Genomic DNA, 26,182 nt, shown 5'->3' on the forward strand with positions numbered 1-26,182 from the left:
GGGGTAGTCAATAAAAACGGTAAGCGGAACCGACAAGGTCATTCATGACGACGCTGGAAAATTTACGTCGCAATTAGATATGAGTGGTAGCATCATTCTCGTGTTCGGGCGTATGATGAGAGGTAGTCCTGGGCACCATTTAGATTTTACATCGTAAATGTTCTCTCTTCCCTGGTCGTACGTACGCTTCCTTGAATGTTAAGCACTTTGGAGATGGTCCCTTCGTCCGCGGTAAATGGGTCAAAGGTCGGCCAGGTCTCCACACTGTCAGGACTGCTATGGCTGGTATCGCTCTTCGCTGTGCGCTGGGAAAACGTGAGTTTCTTGTTAACATGTTGGAAGGTTGCGTTGACAGACTTATCGACACAAAGCGTTAATCACCAGTGGCAATGTTCTCCCTTCCGCTAGCCGATTTAGTCGCGTTTGCTAGCAACCCATCAAACTGGTTTTAAATTCTTGTCCCGTGGCTTCAACAAGCAACCAAACTTTGCGCCAGCGGTAACAGTGTTTAACAATTAAACTGCACTCCCGAACAGCAGTGTCAGCATCTATCACCCCCGTCCGCGCTTCACTGAGCTCATTTTGGAAGCCGTGTTAAAATCCTTATGGAAAAAAAGTTTCTTAAGCCAGTGGCGCGGATCTGGTGGGCTGTGTATGAAGTGGGTGAGAGGTCACGCGTTGCTTTTCCAGTGAGTGACCCCACTGAAATTCTGCAACATAACGAGGGTTTTAGAACGATCGATGAACCACAAAGTTGTCTCAGCAATAACAATTAACAATACGTTTACAACAAACATAATATAGACTGCTGTAATCCTCTCTCCTGTCCCAGTCTGCCCCTCTCTCCTGCCCTGCTGTAATCCTGTCTCTCCTGTCTCAGTCTGCTCCTCTCTCCAGACCTGCTGTAATCCTGTCTCTCCTGTCCCTCTCTGCTCCTCTCTCCAGACCTGCTGTAATCCTCTCTCCTGTCCCAGTCTGCCCCTCTCTCCTGCCCTGCTGTAATCCTGTCTCTCCTGTCTCAGTCTGCTCCTCTCTCCAGACCTGCTGTAATCCTGTCTCTCCTGTCCCTCTCTGCTCCTCTCTCCAGACCTGCTGTAATCCTCTCTCCTGTCCCAGTCTGCCCCTCTCTCCTGCCCTGCTGTAATCCTGTCTCTCCTGTCTCAGTCTGCTCCTCTCTCCAGACCTGCTGTAATCCTGTCTCTCCTGTCCCTCTCTGCTCCTCTCTCCAGGCCTGCTGTAATCCTCTCTCCTGTCCCAGTCTGCCCCTCTCTCCTGCCCTGCTGTAATCCTGTCTCTCCTGTCTCAGTCTGCTCCTCTCTCCAGACCTGCTGTAATCCTGTCTCTCCTGTCCCTCTCTGATCCTCTCTCCAGACCTGCTGTAATCCTGTCTCTCCTGTCCCTCTCTGATCCTCTCTCCAGACCTGCTGTAATCCTCTCTCCTGTCCCTCTCTGCTCCTCTCTCCAGCCATGCTGTAATCCTGTCTCTCCTGTCCCTCTCTGCTCCTCTCTCCAGGCCTGCTGTAATCCTCTCTCCTGTCCCTCTCTGCTCCTCTCTCCAGCCATGCTGTAATCCTGTCTCTCCTGTCCCAGTCTGCTCCTCTCTCCTGCCTGCTGTAATCCTGTCTCTCCTGCCCCCCTCTGCTCCTCTCTCCTGCCTGCTGTAATCCTGTCTCTCCTGTCCCAGTCTGCCCCTCTCTCCTGCCTGCTGTAATCCTGTCTCTCCTGCCCCCCTTTGCTCCTCTCTCCTGCCTGCTGTAATCCTGTCTCTCCTGTCCCAGTCTGCCCCTCTCTCCTGCCCTGCTGTAATCCTGTCTCTCTTGTCTCAGTCTGCTCCTCTTTCCAGACCTGCTGTAATCCTGTCTCTCCTGTCCCTCTCTGCTCCTCTCTCCAGCCCTGCTGTAATCCTCTCTCCTGTCCCAGTCTGCCCCTCTCTCCTGCCCTGCTGTAATCCTGTCTCTCCTGTCTCAGTCTGCCCCTCTCTCCAGACCTGCTGTAATCCTGTCTCTCTTGTCTCAGTCTGCTCCTCTTTCCAGGCCTGCTGTAATCCTCTCTCCTGTCCCAGTCTGCCCCTCTCTCCTGCCCTGCTGTAATCCTGTCTCTCCTGTCTCAGTCTGCTCCTCTCTCCAGACCTGCTGTAATCCTGTCTCTCCTGTCCCTCTCTGATCCTCTCTCCAGACCTGCTGTAATCCTGTCTCTCCTGTCCCTCTCTGATCCTCTCTCCAGACCTGCTGTAATCCTCTCTCCTGTCCCTCTCTGCTCCTCTCTCCAGCCATGCTGTAATCCTGTCTCTCCTGTCCCTCTCTGCTCCTCTCTCCAGGCCTGCTGTAATCCTCTCTCCTGTCCCTCTCTGCTCCTCTCTCCAGCCATGCTGTAATCCTGTCTCTCCTGTCCCAGTCTGCTCCTCTCTCCTGCCTGCTGTAATCCTGTCTCTCCTGCCCCCCTCTGCTCCTCTCTCCTGCCTGCTGTAATCCTGTCTCTCCTGTCCCAGTCTGCCCCTCTCTCCTGCCTGCTGTAATCCTGTCTCTCCTGCCCCCCTTTGCTCCTCTCTCCTGCCTGCTGTAATCCTGTCTCTCCTGTCCCAGTCTGCCCCTCTCTCCTGCCCTGCTGTAATCCTGTCTCTCTTGTCTCAGTCTGCTCCTCTTTCCAGACCTGCTGTAATCCTGTCTCTCCTGTCCCTCTCTGCTCCTCTCTCCTGCCTGCTGTAATCCTGTCTCTCCTGTCCCAGTCTGCTCCTCTCTCCTGCCTGCTGTAATCCTGTCTCTCCTGTCCCTCTCTGCCCCTCTCTCCTGCCTGCTGTAATCCTGTCTCTCCTGTCCCAGTCTGCCCCTCTCTCCTACCCTGCTGTAATCCTGTCTCTCTTGTCTCAGTCTGCTCCTCTTTCCAGACCTGCTGTAATCCTGTCTCTCCTGTCCCTCTCTGCTCCTCTCTCCTGCCTGCTGTAATCCTGTCTCTCCTGCCCCCCTCTGCTCCTCTCTCCTGCCTGCTGTAATCCTGTCTCTCCTGTCCCTCTCTGCTCCTCTCTCCTGCCTGCTGTAATCCTGTCTCTCCTGCCCCCCTCTGCTCCTCTCTCCTGCCTGCTGTAATCCTGTCTCTCCTGCCCCCCTCTGCTCCTCTCTCCTGCCTGCTGTAATCCTGTCTCTCCCTCTCTCCTACAGGCCCGGCCTCGTGGCTCCCCAGACTGGGCGTGGTCAGGGCCATGTCGTCGGGGGCGGGGGCTGAGCCCGAGCCCCCCGCGGCGTTCGAGACGCTGCGTGTTACCAGGGTAACGGACACGGTGACCCACGTGGAGCTGCACCGCCCGGAGAAGCGCAACGCCATGAACAGAGCTTTCTGGAGGTGGGTGGGCGGGGCGCACGCAGGGGGCGCGCTAACGGGGAAGAGTGACAGTGGAGAGGAGGCTGATGGGAGGAAGTGAACTGATCTGAGGATCTTAGCCAGCCGTTTGTTTTAAAGAAGTCAGGGTATCTACAAGAGCATGGAGCCATAGTGTTCCATACTCCCACAACCCTTTGTGTAAAGACTTGCCTCCTGTTCACGTTTCACTGTTCAGTCTGAACACGTCCAACTCTGTCGATGGCTTTGAGGGTTGTGGACGCTTCGATCAGGCTCCCTGTAGTTTGTCTGCGTAGTCAGAGCGCAGAGTCAGCCATTTATACGGCGCCCCTGGAGCAGTTTGTGGTAATCTGGATAGCTGCACCTGGATAATGCCACGCCACCCGTCTCTCTCTCTCCTCCTTTCTCTTTCCTCCTGTCTCTCTCTCTCCCTCCTCCTCTCTCCCTCTCTCCCGCTGTCTGTGTCTCAGGGAGATGGTGCAGTGTTTCTCTCAGATCTCTGCGGACCCGGAGTGCCGTGCCGTTGTGGTTTCAGGAGCTGGTAAAATATTCACTGCCGGTAAGACGGAGAGGGAGCCCGGCTGTGCTGTCGTCTGTGTGGACAAGAGCAGGCCGTAGCTCCTGACCAGCAGTCCTGTAGAGCCAGTCTGGGGTCTGGGTTCAAGCTCCGTGAAGTTGGCCCCCCTACAGACGGCAGAAACGATGAAACCCACCTCATTCGTTAGCGCTACGTTTGTGCCTGTTTGTGCCGTTGAAAGTAGCGTTTGTGTCCCAAGATATAGCGCCTTGACGTTCCAGTGATCACGTGACCATACACGGTGCGTTTGACCTCCAGTGACCCCGTCTGCCGAGTTCAAGCGCTCTGTTACCGGCGCGAGAGTAACAGTTCTCCAAGTCTGTTCCTCTGTTTGCCCTGGTGAAGGTGCAGCGGTGGAGTTTGCGTTTAATATCATTATCTCCTACGCGTTTGTGTGAACAGGAAAATTAATTAATTAATTTCGGTTCCAATATCGTACCCGAATCAGAAGAGCTGCGGGTGAAGCCTTAAATAGCGAAGAGGCTTTAATGAACTCGTCTTAATACCTCATAGCGGTGTCCTTTTTTAGAAATCTGAAGAAGTAAAAGGCTTCGCATTGTCTCTTTCTCACATAAACACAGGCATCAAGGGACGTGTGAAGATTCACCCTGTCTGTCGAGCCGCGTATTTTAAAAGACCTGAATTTGCAACTTTCTGAACCATTGATGCTCTTTGTTATCCAAAGCACATTCGCCAACGTGAAAAGGAACCAGTATTTCAGGACTTTTTTTTTTTTTAAAGGGGCACTATGTATAAAGTTTACACAGTTCATAACACATGCGAGTCTTCCATCTCACACATGCAGACCGCAGCAATATTGGAAAATATTCTTCTTTTCACAGAACAGAAGTGAACATATGTCTAGGTTCTCTGAAAAACTGGCGTTATCCACGTGTTTGTATTTACAGGGGTCTTATGCGCAAACATGAAACGATGAGCTCACAGTCCTTTTATCTGTGTGTTCCTGGTCAGCCCTTGGTGTAGAATACAGCGTGAGGGCACACCTTGACCTCTGAAGACACAGGTATGACTGCCTTTGTTAGATCGTCGGATTTCTCCCAGGTGAAGTCGTGTCTTCTGCAGTCTGCAATGTAATGACCCAGGACATGCTTGCTTGTCCAGCTCCATGAAGTCCCCCTCTACCTCTGAAACAGCACAAACGATGAAACCCACCGCAATTGTTAGTGCTGCGTTTGTGCCGTTGAAAGTAGCAGTTGTGCTGCTTTTGTTTCCGAGATACAGCGCCCTGTATAATCGGGTAATCGCGTGGCTGTCTTGAAAAAACAGCACAAATGCTATTTTCAAGGGGGGGACTTCATGGACATGCATGGTCACGTGATCACCGGAAAAACAAGACGCTATATCTCGGGAACGCAAGCAGCACAAACGCTACTTTCAACGGCACCAAATGGCACAAACGCAGCACTAACGAATGAGGTGGGTTTCATCGTTTGTGCTGTCTGTAGGGGGGCCGGCTTCACGGAGCTCTGTATTCACCCTGTGCAGAGTTTGCCCTGGCTGACAGTAGACTGAAAGTCCGTGACGAGCCCCCACAGTCACAGGAGCTCAAACGCCCCTGCTCTCAGGCTCCCAGTGCACAGCGGTGCGGTCCAGTCCAGGTCTCATTACCTGCAGGTTCTCACTGCGGACTGCACTGGTGGAGCTTGTTTGAGCTCGCGCTGGGCGCTGCGGTATCGAGCGCCGCCGGTGAGAGCCGGACGGGCCCGGACCGCCGCGCGGGCAGACGCTGACGGCTCTGTGCTCTGTGCCAGGTATCGACCTGATGGACATAGCCGGCCACGTCCTGCAGCCCGAGGGGGACGACACTGCCCGCAAGGCCTGGAACATCCGCAAGACCCTCTGCCAGTACCAGGAGACCTTCACCGTCATCGAGAGGGTGAGCGGGGCGGGGCGGGGCCAGTCCTGTCCTGGCAGGTGCATCACGGGGCAACAGGCAAAGCTCCGTGCGGCAGGCTTGTGGCGCCCCCTGGTGGCGCGGCCCAGGGCCACAGCTGTGAGCAGATTAATCAGGGCTGATCTCACACGAGAGGGCGGCGAGCGGTTCGGGACACGTTTACACAGGTTAGGGGCAGACTGGGGACGGCTGGAGGTCTTGTCCTTCATGGTGTCGTCCCCCATCCACCCTGCTCTCCAGGACACGTGTCCATCCAGCTGTCCTGTCGCTGGGGGGCAGGAGTGGACAGCGCCCCTGTAGGAGTGACCGGCTGTCCTGTCGCTGGGGGGACAGGAGTGGACAGGGCCCCTGTAGGAGTGACCGGCTGTCCTGTCGCTGGGGGGCAGGAGTGGACAGCGCCCCTGTAGGAGTGACCGGCTGTCCTGTCGCTGGGGGGCAGGAGTGGACAGCGCCCCTGTAGGAGTGACCGGCTGTCCTGTCGCTGGGGGGACAGGAGTGGACAGGGCCCTTGAGAGGGGCAGGGGACTCGCTGTAGGAGTGACGGGCTGTCTTCTGTCCTCTGTCCGCAGTGCCCGAAGCCCGTGGTGGTGGCTGTCCATGGAGCCTGCGTGGGAGGAGGTCAGTGTGGGCTGGTTTTTCCGTAGCGCCCGGTGAGCTGGTAGCAGGGGTGGGTCCGAGCAGCAGCACGCTGAGCTCTGCGCTCCTGGGAGCTGCAGCTGTCCGCTCAGCGGGTGTCTGGGAACAGAGACAGTGTGTGCGCAGTCGGAGTGAGGCGGGCGAGCCTCCCGCAGGGATCAGTGAGAATACCGCCGGGCGGTGGAGCGTGTGTGGTCGTTGTGCAGTGCGCGTGTTGAGCTGTGTGTCTCTGTCGCCAGGGGTGGACCTGATCTCAGCCTGCGACATCAGACTCTGCACTCAGGACGCCTGGTTCCAGGTCAAGGTAGGAGACCTCTCCCCCTCTGTGAACTCTGACCCCTGACCCTTAGAGAGGTGCCCGGTGCCCTGGGAATACTGGGCAGTTGAAAGTAGAAGAATACAGATGACAAATCCACTTACTCATGACTGTTAGCCCTCTCAGTAAACACACTGAAGTATACTTCGCTGATACCACTTCACAATAACAGAGGAAGAAAAATATTTCAAGTTTTGAACTTTTTAACTTTGGATTAACGAGGACCGAAGAACTTTATTGCAGGAGACGCAACCACTTGGATTTTGTTCAGATGAATCAGACCTGAGATCACCGATTAGACATTGCAAATTCAAAAACCAACAATAACACAGTGGATCTATTAAAAAGGATAGGATCTACGTGACCTCAGAACGCAGGTTTAGCTTTATGATGCAGACTTTGCCAGCTGTGACTGGGATTTCCCAAGCAGGAGAGCACAGCTGGTGTTTCCCAGTTGTTGTTTTGGGTTTGATCCTGTATGTGGGGTAGCCTTGTGTGGGGAGTTTGCATGTTCTCCCCAGTCCACATGGCAGTCTTCTTCTGTTGGACTGTCTGACTTCCTCTCCCAGTCCAGAAACTTCCCGTTAGCATTGCTGTGCAGCCACCCTGCTGTTAGGCCAGAGGAAGAATCCTTTCTTCCCAAGGAGCTGCAGGCCGCTGTCCCAGTAGCTGTGAAACTGGTTATTTCAGCACAGCGAGCAGGCAGAGAAACAGCCCCCCTCTCTGGTCTGGCCAGCCGCAGTCTCCAGGCCTACAGCTGCCGCAGGAGCCCAGCAGGGAACAACTGATTAAAGGGGACCAGACCCGCCTTTAACCAGATCGTCACCGACTCCCCGAGTGGAAGACGGCACCTTCCGTTCTGACAAGACTAAAGAGATTCAGTTCCTTACCTCAGGCACGCGTGGGGTCACTCTTCTTTGAAGGCTGCAACCCCACGAAACGGGCCTCAGAATAGAGGTCCCAGTCCCCCTGTTCACAGCCGGGCGCTTTCAGAACGGGTTGAGCTCGTCTCGTTTTGCAGTTGGTGACCAACTTAACGCCTGAAGCGCCAGCAGTCAGCCCTCTGATTAGGACCCAGGCCCCCGAGTAAACACGCAGGCCAGCGGGGTAGACGCCCCGGATCTGCCAGAGTAAACACGCAGGCCAGCGGGGTAGACGCCCCGGATCTGCCAGAGTAAACACGCAGGCCAGCGGGGTAGACGCCCCAGATCTGCCAGAGTAAACACGCAGGCCAGCGGGGTAGACGCCCCGGATCTGCCAGAGTAAACACGCAGGCCAGCGGGGTAGACGCCCCGGATCTGCCAGAGTAAACACGCAGGCCAGCGGGGTAGACGCCCCAGATCTGCCAGAGTAAACACGCAGGCCAGCGGGGTAGACGCCCCAGATCTGCCAGAGTAAACACGCAGGCCAGCGGGGTAGACGCCCCAGATCTGCCAGAGTAAACACGCAGGCCAGCGGAGTAGACGCCCCGGCTCTGCTGGGGTCTGGAGTCGGTCCGAGAGAACCGCAGGAGTCTCGCCCATCACGGAAACTCTTCCCTCGCCTGCAGGAGGTGGACATCGGGCTGGCGGCGGACGTGGGCACTCTGCAGCGCCTCCCCAAGGTGATCGGAAGCCGCAGGTGAGCTCCGGTCAAGCTGCAGGGCGAATCAGGACCAGCAGCCTCCCGCCGTTCACTTCAGACTGCAGGGTGCACCTGTGGGCAGGGCCCGGCCCGCCTTCCGGCCTCCAGACACGCCAGGCAGCCGCGCCGGCGCCCACGGTGAGGTGCCCAGCACCTGCGACTCAAACACCGGTCCATCGAGGACCTCGCCCCTGTCTGACACGTTGGAGATGACTTACTGCGGGTTGCTGTAACAGCAGTGTTGCCTGGTTAGGTAGAGAGCACATGTAATACAAGCCAAGTGCAATTAACCCAGTTCCACTCAAGCTTATTTCAGATTTGTACAAGGAATGGAAGTGCAATACAGAAAAATCCCGCCTTTAATTGGCGTCTCTAGAGTTAGTTTTAGATCGAAGTGTACTTTGTCCACAACAAACAACTAATAACACGTTGTGCTGTCATACCATGTTAGCCCTGAGCCCTACTGCCCTGTCCATTGTAGACAAATGGATTAGCTCTGCAGCGTGAGGATCAAAGTACAGAGAAAGAAGAGCTTCACAGGTTTAGACATTTTCACAGTTTGCTGTCAGCCCTTCGATCGGTGGTCAGCTGAGAGTTGATGAACTAGTCATGTAGAGGCTTTAAAGAGACGTGCGGAAAGCTCAAGTCACATGTTGGGTGCCTCACTGTGCAGCCGCGGTGTGGCCTGGTTTGGTAGAGGTAGAAAAGGCACAGGGCACTCAACCTGTCAACAGGGGGCGCTGCTTTTACCCCTGTAGGCTGTGGCATTGCTTACATTACCCTTCGCCCACTCAGTTTGATCCAGGCTTTCCCACACCGGGGCAAGCGGCTGTCTCTGGATTGTGCCTACAGGTGCTCGCTGTCTTGCCGTGTTGCTGTGTTGTCGACTTGGCCTCTCCGCTTGTCTGCCTTTCAGTCTGGTGAATGAGCTCGCCCTCACTGCCAGGAAGATGTGGTCTGAAGAAGCCAAGAGCTGTGGGCTGGTCAGGTCTGTCTCCCGTCTCTCCATAGGGGGTCCGTCTGTGGCCCTGTGTTCTGTCATTGTGGATCAGTCTCCTGTTTGCGTAACGGGCTGTATTCTCTCTCGCTGCGAGACCGTCTCCTTTCTTTCTGCCAGACTGCTTGTCTCTCCTCTGTCTGCAAGATCTCTTATAATAATAATTCCTTACACTTATATAGCACTTTTCTGGACACTCCACTCAGAGCGCTTTACAGGTAATGGGGATCCCCTCCACCACCACCAGTGTGCAGCCCCACCTGGATGATACATAGGCAGCCATAGTGCACCAGTACTCTCCCCACACACCAGCTCTCAGTGGGAGGAGAGCAGAGTGATGAAGCCAGTTCAGAGAGGGGGATTATTAGGAGGCCATGATTGGTAAAGTAAAGGGGGAAATTTGACCAGGACACCGGGGTAACACCCCTACTCTTTTTGAGAAACGCCCTGGGATTGTTAATGACCACAGAGAGTCAGGATCTCAGTTTTACATCTCATCCGAAGGATGGCGCCTTTTTACAGTATAGTGTCCCCGTCACTATACTGGGGCATTAGGACCCCCACAGACCACAGGGTGAGCGCCCCCTACTGGCCCCACTAACACCTCTTCCAGGCTCTGCTTTCCCAGGAGTCTCCCATCCAGGTACTGACCAGGCTCACACTGCGGAGCTCCAGTAGGCAGCCAGCTGTGAGCTGCAGGGTGACGGAGCTGCTGGCTGTAACTTCTAGCTGGGGGGTTCTCTCTCTCTTTCTGCCAGTTTTTGTGTCTGTGAGAGTGCTGATCTGAAGGGCCCTGTCTGTTGTGCTGTGTCATGGACAGAGAGAGATGCTGCCTGTACTTTCCTTCAGCCGCGTGTTTCCAGACAAGGAGACGATGATGAGCGCGGCTCTGGAGCTGGCAGCAGAGATCGCAGCGAGGAGCCCAGTCGCAGTACAGGGCACCAAGATCAACCTGCTGTACTCCCGCGACCACAGTGTGCAGGAAAGCCTGGACTACATAGTGAGTGAGGCCAATATACTGTACACACACACACTGATCAACCCCACGCACACTGGACTACATAGTGAGTGAGGCCAATATACCATACACACACACACTGATCAACCCCACACACACTGGACTACATAGTGAGTGAGGCCAATATACCATACACACACACACTGATCAACCCCACACACACTGGACTACATAGTGAGTGAGGCCAATATACCATACACACACACTGATCAACCCCACACACACTGGACTACATAGTGAGTGAGGCCAATATACTGTACACACACACACTGATCAACCCCACACACACTGGACTACATAGTGAGTGAGGCCAATATACCATACAAACACTGATCAACCCCACACACACTGGACTACATAGTGAGTGAGGCCAATATACCATACACACACACACTGATCAACCCCACACACACTGGACTACATAGTGAGTGAGGCCAATATACCATACACACACACTGATCAACCCCACACACACTGGACTACATAGTGAGTGAGGCCAATATACTGTACACACACACACTGATCAACCCCACACACACTGGACTACATAGTGAGTGAGGCCAATATACCACACACACACACTGATCAACCCCACACACACTGGACTACATAGTGAGTGAGGCCAATATACCATACACACACTGATCAACCCCACACACACTGGACTACATAGTGAGTGAGGCCAATATACCATACACACACACACTGATCAACCCCACACACACTGGACTACATAGTGAGTGAGGCCAATATACCATACACACACACTGATCAACCCCACACACACTGGACTACATAGTGAGTGAGGCCAATATACTGTACATACACACACTGATCAACCCCACACACACTGGACTACATAGTGAGTGAGGCCAATATACCATACACACACACTGATCAACCCCACACACACTGGACTACATAGTGAGTGAGGCCAATATACTGTACACACACACACTGATCAACCCCACACACACTGGACTACATAGTGAGTGAGGCCAATATACCACACACACACACTGATCAACCCCACACACACTGGACTACATAGTGAGTGAGGCCAATATACTGTTCACACACACACAGACTGGACTACATAGTGAGTGAGGCCAATATACCGTACACACACATCAACCCCACCCACACCCAGGAGACACACACACACTGATCAACCCCACCCACAGTTTTTTCTTTGGAAATGTGTCATAATGCAGAGGGTGAGGTTCTTGAAGCGGGGCTCTTGGGGGACAGGAGGACAGGCTGGCTGGGAGCTCCTGACCTCAGCGTTGCCTGTGCTTTCAGGCCACGTGGAACATGAGCATGCTGCAGACCGAGGACATCGTCAAGGCGGCTCAGGCAGTGCTGGAGAAGAGGAGCCCGAAGGACGTGCCTTTCTCCAAACTGTGAGGGGATGGGGGACGGGCCCGGAGCGATGGGAGAGGAGACTTGGCAGAATAGCTTCCTTTCATTTTGTCCTCCTCTTCCTCAGTCTTTATTTGCCTCAGGCTTCCATAGCTGAGAGGAGTTGCGTTTTCCCGACTCATGTCGAGTCGCTTTGTCGTTTGCGGTCTTCTGTTTCAATAAAAGAGTTTTTGACGAGGGGACCTGTGGTTCTGGTGCTCTGGATGTCCTTGCGGCAGTATACTGTACAGCGGGGCCCTTCACTGGAATCCTGCCATTAGTACGAGTTTCCTGCGTGAATCTCAGTTGTAATATCCTGGAGATCGGTAAGTGGAGCAGAGCCCAGGGCAGAGCAGAGCCTGCTGACATAAGATCAGATCACTTTATTTGCCATATACAGTTTCTTGCATTAGAAATTTGTCTTTTCGCAGACCCCAGCTTGCTCCCCATGAGACACACAAACAGGGAGAGCAGCTTGGGGTCAGAGCGCAGGGTCAGCCATTTATACAGCGCCCCTGGAGCAGCTGGGGGTGAAGGGCCTCGCTCAGGGGCCCAACAGAGTAGGATTCCTCTGCCGGCCGCGGGATACGAACCGGTAGCCTTCCAGCCACGGACGCAGATCCTCAGCCACAGAGCCACCACTCCGCCCCGCCACCCGTGTATCTGGTGCAAAATGAATTCTCACGTTTGCACCCATGAAATCAATCGCTGGAGCCAAGCAACAGAAGTGAATAAAGTTCAAAGGGCAGAAGGACACAAGCCAGTCTGCATGCACAGCTCAGCAGAGGAAATCCAGAGATCAGCAGAGTCCAGCCACTCGCAAGCCAGAGAAGAGACAAAGAGACATCAACAGCATCACACCCAGAACAGACTGAACTTCAGCTGCGTTATTACCAAACTTCTTTGACAATATTAAGAAATGACAATTCCACACATGACAACACGATTGTCTCCACAGCTCCGCAGTGTCTTTGGGGTTACACACACTACGTGGAAACAGATGGACCGAAGCCCACAATTATACTATAGAGGTAGTGAAGAAGTCCTCCAAGCACAGCAAGGCCTTTTTTTTAAGTCTTTAAGTGTTTCTTTAAAATAAAGCAGAGGACAAAATTGCTAGGAAAAACACTTTCCCCGATCAAACAAATGTTGTCCCAAACCTTTAAAACGCGAATAATTCTGTAATAATATGAACGTATCATATCTTGCAATGTTTAAAAGAGATTATTTTTAAGTTTACAAATAATCCCTTTTAAACATTGCAAGATATGATACGTTCATATTATTACAGAATTATTCGCGTTTTAAAGGTTTGGGACAACATTTGTCAAGAAACACTTGAAAGGACAACACTTTACAGAAACAAAAAATACTGTACTCTTTACGGTAGTCATGTCTCTGTGTACTCTTGAATCTAGAAATATTAAAGTGTGCGAGTCTACAGATAGTACTACAGATAAGTATAATATTTATAATAATGCCTTACACTTATAAAGCACTTTTCTGGACACTCCACTCAAAGCACTTTACAGGTAATGGAGATCCACTCCACCACAACCAGTGCGCAGCCCCCCTGGATGATGCGCCAGTCCTCTCCACATACACCAGCTCTCAGTGGGAGGAGAGCAGAGTGATGAAGCCAGTTCAGATATGGGGATTATTAGGAGATTGGTAAAGTCCAGGGAGAAATTTGGCCAGGACACCGGGGTTACACCCCTACTCTTTTCGAGAAACGCCCTGGGGTTTTTAATGACCACAGAGAGTCGGGGCCTCTGTCTCATCCAAAGGATGGCACCTTTTTACAGTATAGTGTCCCCGTCACTATACTAGGGCATCAGGACCCACACAGACCACAGTGTGAGCGCCCCCTACTGGCCCCACTAACACCTCTGCCAGCAGCAACCTCAGCTTTCCCAGGAGTCTCCCATCCAGGTACTGGGCAGGCTCACACCTGCTGAGCTCCAGTGGGCGGCCAGCTGTGAGCTGCAGGGTGATATAGTTGCTGGCCATGTAGATAGTAGAATGAGGATAGTAAGATTACATAAAGTAGAACCTAAGACCGTATCAATGACTGTAACACTGCAGAATGAAAGATTCCAGTATTTTACAGAACAGTGTCTATATAAGTATGAAGGAATAGATTAAAGATTGGTAGTGTTGTGTCATTCAAATGACAAAGTTCAGGTGTTTGTGAAGCAGAAGACTCTTTACTTCATATGGAAGTCTGGCTTGCAACCACCAGACTTAAAAAAATAAGTACCTAAAGATGGACTTTTATACCTTAAAACAAACAAGTTACTACAACACATTCTGAACAAATGATAAGACAACAACACATGCCAATTAATTAGATCTAAGTTGCAGACTAGACAACAGTTAGTTCTTTTCATTTTCTGGGCGTACAGCCAGCTTACCAAATACATGTCCTTTATCTTACTGACCAAGGACAGGCAGCATCTTTATATCTTTGGGCAGAAAGCTAACTTCAAGACACTAGACTGCATAGTTTGCAAAAATACTAAAACAAGAAATTAGATTATCTCACTTCCCAGGTGTCTCTCTTATCTCTTCAGTAGATATAATAATAAACTTTATAGAGCACCTTTCATACAAACAGGAGCTCAAAGTGCTTTACAAACCAAGTGTAAAAATATAATCTTAAAATTAAGAGATATATTATTAGTTGTAAAGGCAAACACGGTAATACAGTAAAGCAAAATAAATGTCAATTTTTTTCTTGAAAAAGAAATAAAAATGAGGAAATTCATAATAAAATAAGAACAATAAAAAAGATACAAAGAAAGAACAAATAACCATTTTAACTAAAGGCTAAATTCAAAAGATATGTTTTCAAATGTTTTTTAAAACAATGTACCGAGCTTGACTGCCTAATAAAAAGTGGTAGAGAGTTCCAGAAGGGCAGTAGTTGCAGGTCTCAGGTCACATATATAAACATATAAAGACAGACATTCAATAAGGTACACAGGTGCTAGACCATTTAGAGTTTTAAAAACAAGTAAAATAACTTTAAAATCTATCCTAGATAATACAGGTAACCAGTGAAGTTCTTTCAGAACAGGAGTGCTATGTGTTCTCTTTCTTGTTTTTGTTGCTGCTGCATTTTGAACAAGTTTTAAGGGATTTATCATTTTCTTGGGAAGCCCACTGAACAGAGCATTACAATAATCGATTCTACTGGTAACAAATGCATGGACACATTTTTCTGCACCGCCCTGGGATAAAAAAGGCCGAATTTTCGCAATGTTTCTTAAATGATAGAATGCAACTTTAGTTACCCTATTTATGTGAGGGACAAAACAAAGATCAGAATCTAGTTTCATGCTTCAGATTTAACACATGAAGCAAAAGAGCCCAATTAATCCTGCAAGAGATCTTTCTGAATTTTAGTACCCAATATCTTATCTTGATTGAACTGTAGAAAATTTTGGGACATCCACTGAGAAATATCCAACACACAGCCGGTTAGTCTGTTGACAGAGTTTTGATCTTCAGATGGAATAGAGATATACAGTTGTATATCATCGGCATAGCTTATGAAAATTGATCCCATGGTTCCTAATTACATTACCTAAAGGTAACATATCATGAAAAGAGCAGAGGTCCTAAAATGGAACCCTGCGGAACTCCACAAGAAATGTCAACATTTTTTGATGATGGATTTCCCAAAGCAACAAAAAACTGTCTTTTCATCAAATAAGATTTAAGCCATTCTAAAACCGTCCCTGAAAGACCTACCCAGTTTTCAAGTCAGTGGATCAGAATCTTGTGATCAACTATATCGAAAGCTGCACTGAGATCAAGTAAAACCCAAACAGAGGCATAATGTTTATCGGCAGTCAGTCACACCATGGACCAATGCCGTTTCTGTACTATGATGAGAACAAAAACCTGACTGAAATTTCTCAAACAAATTGTTAGAGATCAGATATTCATTTAATTGAAACAAAACAACTATCTCTAAAATTTTACTTGAAAAAGGAAAATTTGAAATAGGTCTAAAATTGCTGACAACAGCAGGATCCATATTAGTCTTTTTTAGTAAAGGCTTCACCAAGGCAGTCTTGAAAGCATTTGGGAAAACTCCAGTTGACAGAGAGCAATTTACAATAGTTAAAACATTATCTTGCACGCAATCAAAAACCTTAAAAAGAGTTGTAGGAACAGGCTCAAGATCACATGTGGAAGACCTTAATTTGTCTGTAACAGTTTTAAGTGTCTGAAGATTATTAACAGAGAAAGATGTCATAACAGATGGAGGTGGCTGATCAGGACAATCGGGGAAACTCATCGTGGTTGTCTGAGCTATATTCTGTCTAATCAAAGTTATTTTATCTTGGAAACGAATTGCAAACTCTTCACATTTTGTAGAAGATACATCTAAAGAAAAATTACAAGAAAAAGTAGGGTTTATTAAACGTTCTATAGTGGAAAACAGTACTTTGGTATGGTCTTTGTGTTTGTTAATTACATTAGAGAAGTACAACTGTCTTGCCCTTTTTATGGGAGTATTGTAGGCAGAAATCTGCTCTCTCAGAATGTCATAACGAACCTGCAGCTCAGCTTAGTTTTTCTCCATAAGCGCTCTGATTTGTGACAATTTTCCTTAAGTTGAAGTATTTCCTCATTCATCCAAGGAGTGTTATGAGTGAGATTTTCTTCCATTTGGCTGGTGCAACAGTGTCAAGAGTTTCCCTAAGTTTAATATTCAGAGCATGAACCAGATCATTGCAAGAGGGAGATGGCGCTGTGCATGAAACATTATTTAAAACGTTTTTAAACGTCTCAGCTGTTTTTTAACTTATGTAGCGTTTCTTAAAACATAACATTCAGATACTTTCTTCCTGACTTGTAAATTAACATGAAAGAATACACAGAGATGGTCCGATATCAGTACATCAGATATTAGTAACACATTTGTGTCTAGACTTTTACCGACGAGCAAGTCCAAAATAGCTCAGGATCTGTGCCTGTGGTTGGAAGGTTGCCGGTTCATATCCCGTGGCCGGCAGAGGAACCCTACTCCTTTTGGCCCCTGAGCGAGGCCCTTAACCCCAACTGCTCCAGGGGCGCCGTATCAATGGCTGACACTGTGCTCTGACCCCCAGCTTCTCTCCCTGTCTGTGTGTCTCACGGAGAGCAAGCTGGGGTCTGTGAAAAGACACGTTCCTTATGCAAGAGAATGCATAGGGTGAATAAAGTGATCCGATCTTAAGAGGTGACCACGTCTGTGAATAGAACTATCCACATGCTGCTTATAGTCAAACGTCTCCAAGAGTCTAATATAGCATTAGTGTCCGAGGAGTTATCAATATGCAAGTTAAAATCACCAGTGAGAAGAGTTAGTCGTTCAGCAAATACTCCAAAGAAACTGAGTGGTAGATTGCCGTGGAAAGACAATCCAATTTCCATAGAGGAAAGTAAAAAGTGATATGAATGAAAATATCCAGTCCTGCCTCGACGACATCCCTGATGTCGACTTTACCCCCAGACCCAACCCCCAACAAAGACGCGCTCCGGACCACAACGCGACTCCACGCTGTAGCGACCCGTTTGCGGCGAAGATCGCCGTGACGTCATCGCGGCTCCCCGCTCTCCGCCAATCGACATGCAGAGGAGGCGTGTCTGACCGCTCACGAGACCCACGGGCAGATATACACGCCGCCGGGTCCGAGTTCACGGTACCTGCAGAACCAGCGCCTCGGGATGGCACTGTCAGCCTGGCTGCTTTTACCACTCCTGCACCTGGCTGGCTCAGGTGAGTCCTGATCGAGCCGCGCTCTCTTCCCTGGCTGACTTACTCGTTAGCTTCTCAAACCTTTTGAGCAGTGAACTGGGAGCAGCAATTTCATCTTTTCACACTCTGCCCGAAAGCAGCACTACGTGCCCGAATCGATTCTAGCCAGCACGCCTCGCGAAACCTTCTACGACACGTAAATAACCTTCTTTTTTGCGAAGAAAACTAAGTGAAACCACTGAAGAACAGCCCCGCGCGGCAGCTCGTCCCGTGACGAGACTCGGTTCCAGGAAGTGAAAGTAGCTGACCGGCGCGAGCGCTCGCACCCGCAGCCCTGCCGAGCGTCACTGACGCTCCGGGTTCCGGATGACGAACAGCGTCCAGCCTGGGACTGTGGACCGACGCTGGAGAGATGAAATTACAGACACCCGCTCGGGAGAGACAGCCTGCAACACTACAAGACCCAACACTTCGAGATTGTACCCACCGTCACTCGAGACAAACTCCGCGTGGCTTCGCTCGCTCCGGTCACCAGCCCTGAGCAGCAGTCATCGCGAGCAGCTGTAAAAAAAACCCGCACTCCCACATTCAAGCAGCTTTCAGCTGCACTGCTGATACAATTAAAACCTCACCTGCAGGTGTTTGCAGAAAACGGTTCTGTTGGACATTTACAAGCCTCACTTAAAACAGTCTTGGGAGACAAGCTCACTGTCTGCTCCCCAGGCTGTGACAGGAGATCACACTCTGGGCTGCAGCTCTGTTGAGTTTCCTCCCCAGTAGGACTGAAGCTGTTCTGATTCTGGCAGCTGTGGGACTTCTGGGATTAGATTTATTTTGGGGGAAGAATGTTTGTCTAATCCCAGAGTTTTTCTACCAGTGAAATAGAAAATGTCCTCTCGGGACAGCCAGGTCTGTGTCCAGTGTCTATGGCAGGCTGTGGTCACTGAGCCTCTCCTCTCTGGACAGCCAGGTCTGTGTCCAGTTTCTTTGGCCAGGCTGTGGTCACTGAGCCTGTCCTCTCTGGACAGCCAGGTCTGTCTGTGTCCAGTGTCTATGGTAGGCTGTGGTCACTGAGCCTGTCCTCTCTGGACAGCCAGGTCTGTCTGTGTCCAGTGTCTATGGTAGGCTGTGGTCACTGAGCCTGTCCTCTCTGGACAGCCAGGTCTGTGTCCAGTTTCTGTGGCCAGGCTGTGGTCACTGAGCCTGTCCTCTCTGAACAGGCTGTGGTCACTGAGCCTGTCCTCTCTGGACAGGCTGTGGTCACTGAGCCTGTCCTCTCTGAACAGGCTGTGGTCACTGAGCCTGTCCTCTCTGGACAGCCAGGTCTGTCTGTGTCCAGTTTCTTTGGCCAGGCTGTGGTCACTGAGCCTGTCCTCTCTGAACAGGCTGTGGTCACTGAGCCTGTCCTCTCTGGACAGGCTGTGGTCACTGAGCCTGTCCTCTCTGGACAGCCAGGTCTGTCTGTGTCCAGTGTCTTTGGCCAGGCTGTGGTCACTGAGCCTGTCCTCTCTGAACAGGCTGTGGTCACTGAGCCTGTACTTCCTCAGGGTCTGTTTCTCTTTGCAGTCTCTTACCTTTCTCAGATACAGTTCATTCCATTGCAGTTGGTGTATGTGTGTGTTTCCCAGCGGGTGAGGTCATGCTGTTTGGCTTGTGCTGAGATTGGCTTGACTTTGATTTGTGCTGCCCTGCGGCTGGCTGGTGTCAGTGAGCTACTCTCTCTCTCTCTCCCTCTCTCCCTCTCAGGAAGAGTGTTCGATGAGATAAAACAGAGGGTGCTGGAGAGGCAGGAGCAGGCAATCAAAGAGCACCTCCTGCTACAGGCTGCCTCAGGGCGCCCCCTGGTGACAGAGGGGCGTCTAGAGCAACCACTGGACCAATTCGACAGGCAGAACAACAGAACCTACTTGCAGGTACAGCAGTCCGCCCGGCGTAGCGCAGACAGGTCAGTGGGCAGTGCATGTCTGGGGGGGATGTCCCTCAGGGAGCCCCCACACTCCGGGTGCTGGGTACTGCAGTCCTGCAAGGACAAGATCAGCTCCCCAGTGGGCTACAGGAGCCCCCCCTAGCTTGTAACCTCCTCCAGCCCTGCTGATAATACCTGACTTCGGGGACCTTGTTCCACACACCTACTGCTCTCGGTGTTAAGCGGCAGCTCCGTGTCTGTGTGCGTGTCTGTCTGTCTCTCAGAGGTACTTCGTCAACGAGCAGTTCTGGAAGCGTCGCACCGGCCCCGTGTTCCTGTACATCGGAGGAGAGGCGGCCATCTCCGAGTTCAGCGTGCAGGGAGGTCTGTGTGTGTCTCCGTGACCCCCCTGCCCACACACACACTCACTCACACACACACAGCCCCCGGCCTCACTGTCCAGCTGCCTCTCTGCCCCAGGTCACCATGTGTCCATGGCGCAGGACCACGGAGCCCTCCTGGTGTCCCTGGAGCACCGCTTCTACGGACAGAGCATCCCCGCCGACGGCATGGAGACCCCCACACTGAGATACCTCAGCAGCCAGCAGGCGTGAGTCACGAGGCACACTCACACAGACACAGCCAGAACACGGTCGCGGTGCTGGCAGTGCACCTGGGAATGAGCACACTGATGAGGCCATGTGACACCTACCCATAAATCTGTCCACACCCCGACACCACACCGAGAGAGACAGACACACTGGGGTCAAGGGTCAGTCTACACCCTGACACCACACCGAGAGAGACAGACACACTGGGGTCAGTCCACACCCCGACACCACACCGAGAGAGACAGACACACTGGGGTCAGTCCACACCCTGACAACACACCGAGAGAGACAGACACACTGGGGTCAGTCCACACCCTGACACCACACCGAGAGAGAAGGACACACTGGGGTCAAGGGTCAGTCCACACCCTGACAACACACCGAGAGAGACAGACACACTGGGGTCAAGGGTCAGTCCACACCCTGACACCACACCGAGAGAGACAGACACACTGAGGTCAGTCCACACCCTGACACCACACCGAGAGAGACGGACACACTGGGGTCAGTCCACACCCTGAGACTGCACCGAGAGAGACGGACACACTGAGGTCAGTCCACACCCTGACACCACACCGAGAGAGACGGACACACTGAGGTCAGTCCACACCCTGAGACTGCACCGAGAGAGACGGACACACTGGGGTCAGTCCACACCCTGAGACTGCACCGAGAGAGACGGACACACTGGGGTCAGTCCACACCCTGAGACTGCACCGAGAGAGACGGACACACTGGGGTCAGTCCACACCCTGAGACTGCACCGAGAGAGACGGACACACTGGGGTCAGTCCACACCCTGAGACTGCACCGAGAGAGACGGACACACTGGGGTCAGTCCACACCCCGACACCACACCGAGAGAGACAGACACACTGGGGTCAAGGGTCAGTCCACACCCTGACACCGCACTGAGAGAGACAGACACACTGAGGTCAAGGGTCAGTCCACACCCTGAGACCGCACCGAGAGAGACAGACACACTGGGGTCAGTCCACACCCTGACACCGCACTGAGAGAGACAGACACACAGGGGTCAGGGGTCAGTCCACACACTGATAGTGAGAAGGGAGGCTGTAAGACACAGACACATTGGAAAAGGAACAGGAAGCAGAAAACATGACAGGAAAAGAAGTTCTGAACGTTGTGCACCCTCATTTCAGAGCCTCTTCTCTCTTCCTGCTCTCCTCTCTCTCTCCCCCTCAGGCTGGCTGATTTAGTGTCCTTCCAGCAGAACATCACCTCCCGCTACGAGCTGACACCCCGCAACACCTGGATCTGTTTTGGGGGCTCCTACCCCGGGTCCCTGTCAGCCTGGCTCCGTGGCAAGGTACCCCGCAACGCCCGCTCTCCTGTGGCCAGGCGGGAGGCTGGAGTGATTGTCCTGCAGAGGCCCGAGCCCAGCTGTCTCCAGGCCAGCGCCAGGCCCATGTGAGCCGCCCGCGCTCGCCTGTGGTGTCACCTGCTTGCCGCTCACCGCTGGCCTGTTTGGGTTTCAGTTCCCACACCTGGTCTACGGCGCAGTGGCCTCGTCTGCCCCCGTCAGAGCTCAGCTGGACTTCACTGGCTACAACAAGGTACCAGCAGGGGGCAGCACACCCTGCACTGCTGCCACCTCACGCCTTTACCCAAAGGGTTGTGGGACTCGGGGACACGTCACCCAGCCATGTCATTACAGTTACAGGGCAGTCAGACTCCTTTACTGCAGGTGCTTTTCTCATCTGGGGTCAGAATCAGGCATGTCACACTTGATTGTTAGAATAATTGCTTACACTTATATAGTGCTTTTCTGGACACTCCACTCAGAGCACTTTACAGGTAATGGGGATCCCCTCCACCCCCACCAGTGTGCAGCCCCACCTGGGGGATGTGACAGCAGCCATAGTGCACCAGTACTCTCCCCACACACCAGCTCTCAGTGGGAGGAGAGCAGAGTGATGAAGCCAGTTCAGAGATGGGGATTATTAGGAGGCCATGATTGGTAAGGTCCAGTGGGAAATTTGGCCAGGACACCGGGGTCACACCCCTACTCTTTTCATGAGACGCCCTGGAATTTTTAATGACCACACAGAGTCAGGACCTCGGTTTTACATGTCATATTAAAGACAGCGCCTTTTTACAGTACAGTTTCCCCGTCACTATAGTGGGGCATTAGGACCCTCACAGACTACACTAACACCTCTTCCAGCAGCAAGCTTAGCTATTCCCATGAGCCTCCCCTCCAGGTACTGGCCGGGCTCACACTGCGGAGCTCCAGTGGGCTGCTAATTGTGAGCTGCAGGGCGATATGGCGATATCAACCCCCCCCCTCTCTCTTCCAGGTCGTGGCGAAGAGTCTTGCCAACCCCGCAGTGGGGGGCTCGGACAGGGTGAGTACAGCCCAGCCGCCCGCCGGCCCGGTTCTCCGTCCCCGACCACGCGCGCGCGGCGCCACCTGCTGGCGGCCGGCCTCACGCCCGCCCGCCTGCCTCCCTGCAGTGCCTGTCTGCGGTGAGGGAGGGCTTTTCGGCCGTGGAGTCTGCCCTGGCCAGCCGGAACGTCACGGCCGTGTCCCGGGACTTCAGCTGCTGCTCCGCCGTGTCCGAGCCGGAGGACCAGCGGGAGCTGCTGTACAGCCTGGCGGACATCGCCATGGGCGCCGTGCAGTATGACCAGGAGGGGGCGCCGCTGGGCATCGCCCAGCTCTGCCGGATCATGGCAGGGAACTCCAGCGGGGCGGACAGCTACACCCGCCTCGCCCAGCTGGCCAAGGTAAGCCCCCGGCCGCCGCCCACTCCGCGCCCTCCCGGCGGCAGGCTCGTGGGCCGCTCACCCCTGTCCGTCCCTCAGGCCTACCTGGAGCGAACGGCCAAGCCCTGCCTGGAGACGTCCCACCAGCAGAGCGTGGCCGAGCTGCGGGACACCACCCTGAGGCCCAGCGGAGTCGGGGAGAGGCAGTGGTACTACCAGACCTGCACCGAGTTCGGATACTGTGAGGATCTCGCCGCACGGCAGCCGCCACAGAGGTCGCACTGCCCCCCAGTTAGTTTCCTTTCTCTTGGGCGACATTAGCTCGCGTCGCCAATGACAGAGATGTCCTCAAGCCAGCACCAAGGCTTCTGGGCACAGACGCAGGACATCCCGACTGTCACACGGGGCTAGACTGACCCATTGACTGGCCACTCACACCCCCCCCTCCCCCCCAGCGCCCCCTGCTGGACACAGTGGCACTGAGTAGCCTCTCGGCCCGTGAGAGAACTGCTTCAGGGACTCGCATTGCCACAGCTGCCTGCAGTGCCGCACCACGGCACAGCGCGTTGGCGACTTTCCGAGGAGCGTCCCGTCGCTCTGCAGGACGCTGGTCTGCCCGGCCCTGAGAGGAAACCCCCCAGGGCAGGGCATGCCCACCACCGCCGACACACCCCACTGGCCCGTACCTGACGGCCCACAGTCACACACCAGCCACTGGGGAGGTGTGTCCACTGGACTGCACACACCTCTGGCTCAGGAGTGGATAGAGCTGCCATCTGTCGCCCCAGGGGAGTCTAACGCCCGCGGTGTGTGTGTGTGTGTGTGTGCAGATCAGACCTGTGAGGATGACGGGTGCCCCTTCTCCCGGCTCCTGACCCTGAAGTCCCAGACGGAGCTCTGCCCCCTGGTGTTCGGCCTGAAGGAGAGCAGCCTGCCGCTGGCGGTGGGCTTCACCAACGATTACTACGGCTCCGACCACCCTGGCACTCACAGGGTGCTGTACGTCAACGGTGAGAGCGAGGACATTTTATGTGGAAATCTCGGCCTTTCTCTCGTACAGCCGTTCCAGCTTTTCAGTCGGTGGCGGTATTGTCGCTTGAAGAAGCGGGAAGCCCTGGATGGGAGACTCCTGGGAAAGCTGAGGCTGCTGCTGGAAGAGGTGTTAGTGGGGCCTGCGCGGTCTGCGTGGGTCCTAATGCCCCAGTATAGTGACGAGGACACTATACTGTAAAAAGGCGCTTTCTTTAATATGAGACGTAAAACCGAGGTCTTGACTCTCTGTGGTCATTAAAAATACCAGGGCGTGTCTCGAAAAGAGTAGGGGTGTTACCCCGGTGTCCTGGCCAAATTTCCCCCTGGCCTTTACCAATCATGGCCTCCTAATAATCCCCATCTCTGAACTGGCTTCATCACTCTGTTCTCCTCCCACTGAGAGCTGGTGTGTGGGGAGAGGACTGGTGCTCTATGGCTGCTGTCTCATCATCCAGGTGGGGCTGCACACTGGTGGTGGTGGAGGGGATCCCCATTAGCTATAAAGCGCTTTGAGTGGAGTGTCCAGAAAACTGGCATATAAGTGTAAGGCACTATTATTGTCATTCTGAAATGTTAGGTTCCTTCCTTCCTTCTGCCCAAAGCCAGTGCCAGGCACAATACAGATGCCAGTCTCCTCAGTTAGCGTCAGACAGTACCGCATGTCTGGGGTCTTACCTAAGGCACAGCTCAGGGGTCCTTTTCCAGGCGCACAACTACTCTGCCGTTTGCTCTTTCCCCTCTCAGGTGACATCGACCCCTGGCACGTGCTCAGCGTCCTCTCCAACGCCACCAGCGGGGAGAGAGCCATCCTGATCCACGGGACCGCGCACTGCGCCGACATGAACCCCCCCCGCCCCTCCGACCCCCCCGCGCTGATGCTCGCTCGCAAGGTGAGAGGTGCTGGGGGGGGTCAGGGAAGAGTGGGGAGAATCCAGCAGTAGCCTGGGCCGTACCGGGATGGCAGGTGTCTGAACAAACCCAGGCAGCTGCTGGAAGTGCTGTGTGTAGACCAGCAGGGGGCGCTCTGCTCAATCCGTACCCCTGTTTCCGCAGGAGATCGAGGCCCATGTGGCCGCTTGGCTCCAGTCAGCCGCGCAGGAGGCCGCCTGACGTCAGGGGACCTGTGGGGCCGGAGAGGGAGGGGCACTTTCACGCTAGAAGCTTGCAATCAAGGGCACCCTGCCGCCCTGCGATGTGATTTCTTTCTCACGAAACCTTCTGGCCTCTCGGCCCACAACGACACGAGGGCCCGCTCCGAGCCACGCCGTCTACAAGCGGACCGGGCGGGAGTCGGCGCCGGCAAGACAGCCGCGCTGTGCAAGGCCTGGGCATGAGGCTAGACGACCACATACTGTATTTACTCAATCGTCACCCGCTTCCTGTGCGATAACACTCTTCTGTCAGCGCCTCGCATTCTCTCTACGCTCTGGGGAGGTCAGGGGTCACGGGGAGCCCCCCGCAGAAGTACCCCAGTGTGAAACAGCACAGGGGAGGGCGCTCCCCCTGCCCTGGGTGGGACAGGAACTCCCCATGCTTCTTTTATACTCCAGATCAAGCCCAATAAAGATTTTTATGCTATGCGCCTGAGTCTGGTACTGTCCAGGGGGGGCTGATGTCCATCGTCCCCCAGCTGTGTCCCGAGGGCAGACTGTCCAGTTCGGACCGACCCGTCAGCCTCCCCAGTCTTGTCCTGACCTCCACACACACTCCTACACCTCTGCCCAGCCCTGCTCTCACAGCCAGAAGGACCTGGGTGTTCCTCATGGGCACATTCCTGGCTTTACTGATCTGTTACTCTGTCAGGAACAGGGGATTTGAGAGACCTACTGTATAAGAAGTAAGTGGACTGGGGTGCTCCTGGACCAGGAATGGTGACCCCTGAGTTAGGATTTAGCTGTGGGTTTGTCAAGAAATCTTGGGGTACACCATAACCCTCCCTAGTACCTCTCCAAAGGTGCACTTAGCAGTTTCTGTCTCCCACTTTTTAATCACACGAGCCACAGACATGTCTGCTGTCTTCATCCCACGGCAACTGAGCGGTGGCTCTGTGGCTGAGGATCTGTGCCTGTGGCTTGAAGGTTGCCAGTTCAAATCCCATAGCCGGCAGAGGAATCCTATTCCGTTGGACCCCTGAGCAAGGCCCTTAACCCCAACTGCTCCAGGGGTGCTGTACAATGGCAGACCCTGCGCTCTGATCCCCAGCTTCTCTCCCTGTCTGTGTGTCTCCTGGAAAGCAAGCTGGGGTCTGTGAAAAGACAAATCCCTAATGCAAGAAATTGTATATGGCTAATTAAGTGATCTTATCTTACAACCTTTTCAGCACAATAAACAT

General features: G+C 53.1%; 2 protein-coding genes across 2 annotated transcripts; both read left to right on the forward strand.

The window, feature by feature from the left end:
- Positions 1 to 161: 161 nt before the first annotated feature.
- ech1 (enoyl CoA hydratase 1, peroxisomal) lies at positions 162 to 12,019 on the forward strand. The gene is made up of 10 exons (XM_088627774.1): positions 162 to 315; positions 3,156 to 3,336; positions 3,804 to 3,892; positions 5,683 to 5,807; positions 6,395 to 6,443; positions 6,701 to 6,765; positions 8,327 to 8,397; positions 9,317 to 9,388; positions 10,247 to 10,397; positions 11,718 to 12,019. The coding sequence occupies exons 1-10, from the start codon at positions 279 to 281 to the stop codon at positions 11,820 to 11,822; spliced, it is 945 nt and encodes a 314-aa protein (XP_088483900.1). The 5' UTR covers positions 162 to 278; the 3' UTR covers positions 11,823 to 12,019.
- Positions 12,020 to 17,452: 5,433 nt separating this feature from the next.
- On the forward strand, positions 17,453 to 25,428 carry prss16 (serine protease 16). Its single transcript, XM_088627776.1, has 12 exons — positions 17,453 to 17,592; positions 19,318 to 19,484; positions 19,762 to 19,861; positions 19,958 to 20,087; positions 21,295 to 21,418; positions 21,588 to 21,665; positions 22,410 to 22,457; positions 22,567 to 22,839; positions 22,918 to 23,059; positions 23,649 to 23,828; positions 24,595 to 24,740; positions 24,904 to 25,428. The coding sequence occupies exons 1-12, from the start codon at positions 17,541 to 17,543 to the stop codon at positions 24,958 to 24,960; spliced, it is 1,497 nt and encodes a 498-aa protein (XP_088483902.1). The 5' UTR covers positions 17,453 to 17,540; the 3' UTR covers positions 24,961 to 25,428.
- The last annotated feature ends 754 nt before the right edge of the window (positions 25,429 to 26,182 follow it).

Source organism: Lepisosteus platostomus, chromosome 4 (assembly GCF_059453375.1).
Source record: "Lepisosteus platostomus isolate fLepPlt1 chromosome 4, fLepPlt1.hap1, whole genome shotgun sequence".
In the NCBI taxonomy this organism is placed as follows: domain Eukaryota; kingdom Metazoa; phylum Chordata; class Actinopteri; order Semionotiformes; family Lepisosteidae; genus Lepisosteus; species Lepisosteus platostomus.